Source organism: Oncorhynchus tshawytscha, linkage group LG30 (genome assembly GCF_018296145.1).
Source record: "Oncorhynchus tshawytscha isolate Ot180627B linkage group LG30, Otsh_v2.0, whole genome shotgun sequence".
In the NCBI taxonomy this organism is placed as follows: Eukaryota; Metazoa; Chordata; class Actinopteri; order Salmoniformes; family Salmonidae; genus Oncorhynchus; species Oncorhynchus tshawytscha.
The window spans coordinates 6,519,950-6,526,512 of NC_056458.1; the positions used below are offsets into that span (position 1 = coordinate 6,519,950).

Genomic DNA, 6,563 nt, shown 5'->3' on the forward strand with positions numbered 1-6,563 from the left:
ATATTCATCTGTAAACTCCTAACTCATTCGGCCTATCATAGGCCTAACATATCTATAATTTGGAACGCTCCCCCTCTTTACATAGGCCGCCTATGTAAGGAAGAGGAGCATTCCAAATAAAGAAGTGTTGAATAATATCGTCACTAGATGACGCTCCTACTCCAGCCTGTGGCTAGCACGATTTGTTTCCTTCCCTGGCGATGAGCAGAGACTGACAACATATTTCACGTACAATTTCTGTGTTTTGCCGTAAGTATTTGTCCTAGGTAGCTACATCCAATGATGAGTCTAGGCCATTGTGGATGTGGTTATCAAACGTCATAAATTGGGATTAAAGTAAAGGCCTATATTGCTGCCTGTCATAAAATCTCCACATTTCTCTTCAGTCTCTCTCTCAGATTTGTTTTACGTATTCTGCTAGTGTCAGGAAGGGTATCATACACAAGGTACACCACAAAAGGCTGATAAGTGAGAAAATGCAACAAGATAATCTATTGTGACAGCTGTCATTCCCTGGCGGCATGTGCGAATTCTCGTTTCCAGATCATTTTCTTGTTATGACATTCCGGTAAAAGACTGCTTAAAGAGGTCTATCACCTCGACGCTAAATTCAAAATGATGACTGTAGTAACCTCCCTCCTTCTCCATAGTGAAAACAAATGAGCAACTTCGGCAGTTTGCGTCAAGACTCATGACTAATTCGCATATTTAAATGTGATCGGGCGAAACATGCCCATTTGACCGCAGCCAAGCGCACTTTGTTAGCAAGAAGGTTAGAAAGATTTCAATAGCATATGAGGTAGTGAGAATTGTTCAGCTGTGCAAAATTATACCAAAAGGATACATTTAGAGATTGTAACAGTTCGGTATACACTTGAGGTACATGCGGGCGGAAACGTGAGTGCCACATAATTTTTGCACCCTATGGTATTGTTCTCATGTCTCTATATCGCTTACAAAGGTTAACTGAAAGCTCAGTTCCAATTCAGCGCAGTTCATTATTTTGCGAAGCCTTGACATTGCAGGTGCAGACACCAATAGCTGCAAATTCTAGTTCCCTATATACTGAACAACAGTAGAACTACATGTTGCAGATTTAGAAGGGTTAGGCTACCGTTAACACAACAATAGACTTCGTTAACTGATTTCACTATTTAAGGCTAGGGCAACTAGGATATTAGATAATAGGAAAAGTGTTGCGTTATTTCTTAAGTGTCGCGCGCACTCTCTCTCCCTCTTTCACACACACACACACACACACACACACACACACACACACACACACACACACACACACACACACACACACACACACACACACACACACACACACACACACACACACACACACACACACATATATATATCTATATATATATATATATATACACACAATGCTCTAGGTTCTATGTTTGTGGAATTAGGTTGTCGATCCTAAATTTAAAGGCTATTGGGATTATGGCTATATCTTCAAAGAAAAATGAAACGACGAGTGACAGGCTGACGGCCAAATGGGATTGAGTTTAACAAGGTCATGATCGATGACTACTGCCCTATCGTGATCGATTACCTGACTGGGTGCGTCGCCACAATCAGAACCATAGCCGTTGACCCTGTCTCCCTGGATGGCCCCAACCAACGGCCCCGTATACCCGCGAGCCAGGACCTCTGAGGGCCTCGATCTCCATGCAAGTCTAGACATTTTAAACCAAACTTAGTGAAATGGAAAAAGATCTCATTACACAGTTGCAATCTGGACTCTAACAGACTGGCTCGGAAACCATCATTACAACAGCCCGGAGCAAATCGCTTAAAAACGAACAAAAACAGCCCATATGAAAGCCGTCGTGAAAAACTATTTATCTTCGCTCCCATGAAGTTCACTGGCTGTTTTAGCTAGAGCAGGCTTAAAACATATATATATATATTAGCCAACACGATTATATCTAAAGGTAGCCTAATTTGTTTTGAATAGCCTGTATAAGGTCAAAGTAAGATGGAAGTAGATCACTTGTATAATAGCCGATCGCTTTTTGCAGTATGCTAAGGTTTTTTTCTCACGTGGATGCTTTCCCATTTCCAACCGTAACATTGTTCAGATAATGGATCCATTGTTCTGGCAGAGAACAACAAATTATTCACTAAATATGTTGTTGGTACAAGGCAAGAAAACATTTAACTGCCTTTTCAGAAATAAAGTGGTAAAGATGTAGCATATAGCCTGCCCAGTGATTCATAATCATTCTTGATGTGCAAAGCTGAGGATAGAAAAAATTCACCGTGTGCTCTATGGTTTTACTTTACAATTGTATGTAAACAACATGTATTTTTTTAAATTAAGAATACATAATCTATTACGATGTGTTAGCAAAATGATGTTGCATAGTATTTGTGTATTTATTTGATTAAATATAGTGTTTAAACTTGATTTGAATGTGTAGTGCCGCAGCGAGCCACGCGAGTCCAAAGGAGCTCTCATTGAGAAGCCACGTGTCCGTTTCCAAAGCCTCTCCAACTTAACCACCTCCATTGTAAGAGTAACCCACATCGGCAGCGTCCCTCCACATAAAGGGATTTGCAATTTCAAGATATTCCAGCTTAAATGTTTTTGACAGTTCCCTCGCTTTTGCTTCGGCTTGGTTATTTTAACTGTGCCAAATGGGTCACCTTGGGTAGCTGTCTGCGCGCAAAAGGCTTTTGCGCGCATTCAGTCTGAATTTTTTCCAACTTTCCTTGACGGGGAAACCAGCTGCTGGTCGTGAAAAGACGGCTTATTAATTGTCCTTTGTCATGCAGAATTTCTTGATTTCTAAAGAAACGTACAAAGGCTCTTTTTTTCAGGATTCAAGTATTTTGTTTCGTGCGCATTTTCAAACCATCGAATCAGCTGCAGCGCCGCACCGTCTACCAGACTCAGGTACTGACGGCCTGCTCCCTTTGTCCACGCATAATGCTCTTGTAAATCGGACAGACTGATTTGTTACAAGCTGCTCTTTTAATCTGATAGATAAGAGACATGTCTAAGAAAAGCCGTAAATGAAAAATTAGTTGGAATAAAGACAAGGGCGAGTCTGCTAGATGGGCGCCTGTTGACTCAAGCGGTCCTCGAGCGTCGGGTAGCCCTCTCAGCAGCCCCGTCAAGGTCACGTCAACAATTCGCTTTTCTTCTCTTAAAAAGACACTGTAGCCTTTTTTGCTTCAATGAATTGATCGGCTCAAAATTAAGAATAAATAAATTGAGCATTTGGAGCACTGGGTTTATAAGCTCCTCCAGGGCGCATACCCCCGGGCTATTGAATGGATAAAGGGCGCTTTGGACGCAAAATTGGGCTCTATGGTGCAATTAACAAAATGGCCTAATCCCCTATCTTAACAAATGCTAATATTGGAGTTTTGTTAAAATGTTTAAGTGAACAATTAAAGGAAAGTTTACAAGTGCAACTTCTCGCCCAAAGGCACAATAACTTGAATAATTTAGTGAATGTGCAGTCCTAGATGAGTCTTTGTTGTCACCGAGGGCTGATGATAAGTTTTCGGAGAAGTAAATAGCATTTAAATCCTATTTCAATGTAATGTAGTTTTGAGAAGCCAGTAATGAACAAGGAAAACATGTGGCGCGAGAATAGCAGGCTTATTCACAGTCTTGGCCCCATTGTCACTCCATGGTCTCCAAAACCAGGCGTTTATTTTTTTAATTAAAAAAAAAAAATCTAGTCACTTGATATGCATTCTCTCTATATTAAGTATTTTTTTCATCATTGCTTTTTGGCAGAACTGTCCCTAAATGTAAGCAGCAACGTGAAGTAGATATATTTGAATGTATTTCAGGAATGACATGGAGCCTAACACATAGGCATAGTTATAGCCTAGTTGTCTTGATAATTCAGTTACCAGGAATAAAAACAACCTTGGAGATCAACGAGCTTACCAACATAATTACAGATCAAAATGAATTATATGGATAGCATATGAGCCTTTATCTTAGCATATTTATTTAAATGTCGCCTACACAGTGATGAATGTATTCACTTGCTCACTTTTATTCACTCGTTAATACACCCCGTAGTGGTTATTAACTCCCTCGCACGAGACGGACCAGGACATTGAGATGAAGCGGATTTCTGATATGACAAGAGTGAGAGCCGATGTGTGGAGATCCAATGGCCCCTGCATGTTAACGCGGGCTTTGAGAGCACTCCCCAGGGAAAGCATGAGAGGACCCACATGAATGTCTTCTTGGGACTTCTTGACTGAGATTATCATAACCATAGCACTTGTTTTGAGAGGGAAACAAGGAAATATTTTGGAACACTTTCACTCCTTGCGCGCAGGCTTCTTCTGCACTGTAGCTGGATTCAAACGGGCATCTTAAATGTAAAGCTGCACCATTTGAATGTAGCAAGGGGGAAGCATACATTACCAAGTGTATTTGTGCGTAATACTCAGCATTGCCTACGAAAATCTGATATAAACGAACACCTACTTTGGATTCATGAATTAATCTATAGAATAATGTATATACTTGATGTATATGGTATGTGAACATGCAGACACAAATACATGTGAAATGGATAATGTTGCAACAAACAAAACATGCCTTCTGAGGATGGCACAATTTTTTTGACCCAAATGCCATATCCAACACTCTGTTGGTAACATATTTTGACAAAACATATCGTCGTTTTTTTGCTTGTACTACTCATTATGTCTGAAGCAAATTTCTGATAAAGTTTCCCGACCGTGTTGTGGACTATGGTTGATAATACGCATGAACTCAGTGCGCACCCGCTCTGTGTGTGCGCTCCCAGTGGTGCGCCAGTGTAAAACATTTGACACAAAGCCATGAGTATAACACTAAGAAATATTCTTTATTTAAATATTAACATTTTTAAATAAATACATATTTTCAAATACACTGAAGGTATAATAACAATTTGATCTCAGTGATGTGACATTGTGAGGGAAAAAATGTTCCGTCCCGCACACATTCCATATCTCCGTCACATTTCCATCCAAATAGATGTGCTTAAGCCAGTGTTCACTATTATACAAAATACAGCTATTGTTTCCCAAAAATAATACTAACAAATGTTGCTATTTATTTGGGTAGGTCTATATCATGATACAAATATCCAACTGTCTGGTTGTAATAGCATCCATTTGGATAGGCAACAGCAAATAGACCGTTTTTAGAAAAAAAATACATACCAAACGTACAACATGTATACAATTATACAACATTCCAGGGGAATTCCCTTTTTATATATTTTGTTCTCTTCCTATATACAGGTGACTGAACACGATAAGAACAGTCGACTTTTTGGTTGCATTCAGAATTCCACAGGTGCAATGAGGACCAATTGTCTCTGTTGAGGATCAGAGGAAGTTCAGGGGGAGACCGACAGCTCTCCATCATCCTCTTTCCCCGATGAGGAGGGAGACATAGGCATATCGTCTTCCTCCTCCGAGCACCGTGCAGATGACATGGATGAGCATTTGCAACTGTGGGAGCCGGTTCTGTGCGCGCCGCTCTTCCCCTCCTTCTTGTGTTTGACTCTGCGGTTCTGGAACCAGATCTTGACCTGCTTCTCTGACAGGTTTAGATATGTGGCGATCTCAATGCGCCGAAGTCTGGAGAGGTACATGTTGGAAGTGAACTCTCTCTCCAACTCCAAAAGTTGTGTGCTGGTGAAAGCTGTGCGCATGCGCTTGCTGCTCTGAAGTTGGCTGTTGTTGTTTTCTGTAAAAACACAAAAAATACAAATTTAGGTAAGTTATCCAAAATGCTAAATAAAACATCAGTTCATTATGTGCAAAGGTATCCGTAGCGCATTCCATAAGTTTTACTCACCGATGGAGATGCAGTGGAACTGGCGTGGGTCTGGAACCGAATAGGTTGCTTGATATATCCCCGGACCATGGTTGAGGTTGACTCCAGTGGAGGACGTGTGTTGCCTCGATAGTGCGGAATGGCAGTACTGGGAGCCGAAGGTAGGGAAGGATGCCTTGAGGAGTGGCAAGGTTGGTGGTGACGGGTGTAGCTGGGATACGCATAGCGGACAGAAGCACAGCAAGCCAGCCTTCCGTGAGTGGCAAGAACCCGAGGACAACCCATGGAGTGGGTGGGACGGATGCATAGCGTAGGGAAATAAAGGTGGATTGTTTTCACTCCCTTTATCATTTGCCTCCCTCAAAATCAAGGAATCCACAAGAAAGGACCTCGGCATCTTTGCAAACGTGCTGCTCAGTACTTCTTGGTAAACTTTTTCAGTCAGCGCGGAGTCTCGTTCTGAACTGGTTGCTTGGCGGATGGACAGCGGAGTGGTGCTGAAAGGACACTGTTGCTCTTTAAATAGTTGTAGTCCCGGTATGGGCCATGTGACGGTTACGACGCGAACGTCTAAGAGCTCTCAATAGGGGTTTGTGCCTTTTCTCTTGGCATTCACACTGCACGCTTCCCCATTATTTCACTTGTTAACTAAATTAACTGCATAATGTAGTCTATTCTTGTCAGCCCCACCCACGCCGCAAGAGGCGGCAGAACCCCTTCTCCCCTTAGCTTC

At 41.7% G+C, this 6,563-nt stretch overlaps 1 protein-coding gene across 1 annotated transcript; it reads right to left on the bottom strand.

Annotated features, from left to right (window-relative positions):
- Positions 1-4,928: 4,928 nt before the first annotated feature.
- Positions 4,929-6,307, bottom strand: LOC112228150 (GS homeobox 1). The gene is made up of 2 exons (XM_024393274.2): positions 5,852-6,307; positions 4,929-5,740 (listed from the first exon to the last, which is right to left on the bottom strand). The coding sequence occupies exons 1-2, from the start codon at positions 6,225-6,227 to the stop codon at positions 5,388-5,390; spliced, it is 729 nt and encodes a 242-aa protein (XP_024249042.1). The 5' UTR covers positions 6,228-6,307; the 3' UTR covers positions 4,929-5,387.
- Between the last annotated feature and the right edge of the window lie 256 nt (positions 6,308-6,563).

Coding starts and splice junctions, on each gene's coding strand:
- LOC112228150 (XM_024393274.2), bottom strand. CDS start 6,227: ATGCCGAGGTCCTTTCTTGTGGATTCCTTGATTTTGAGGGAGGCAAAT. Junction 5,741..5,851: donor GTTCCACTGCATCTCCATCG/GTGAGTAAAACT, acceptor GTGTTTTTACAG/AAAACAACAACAGCCAACTT.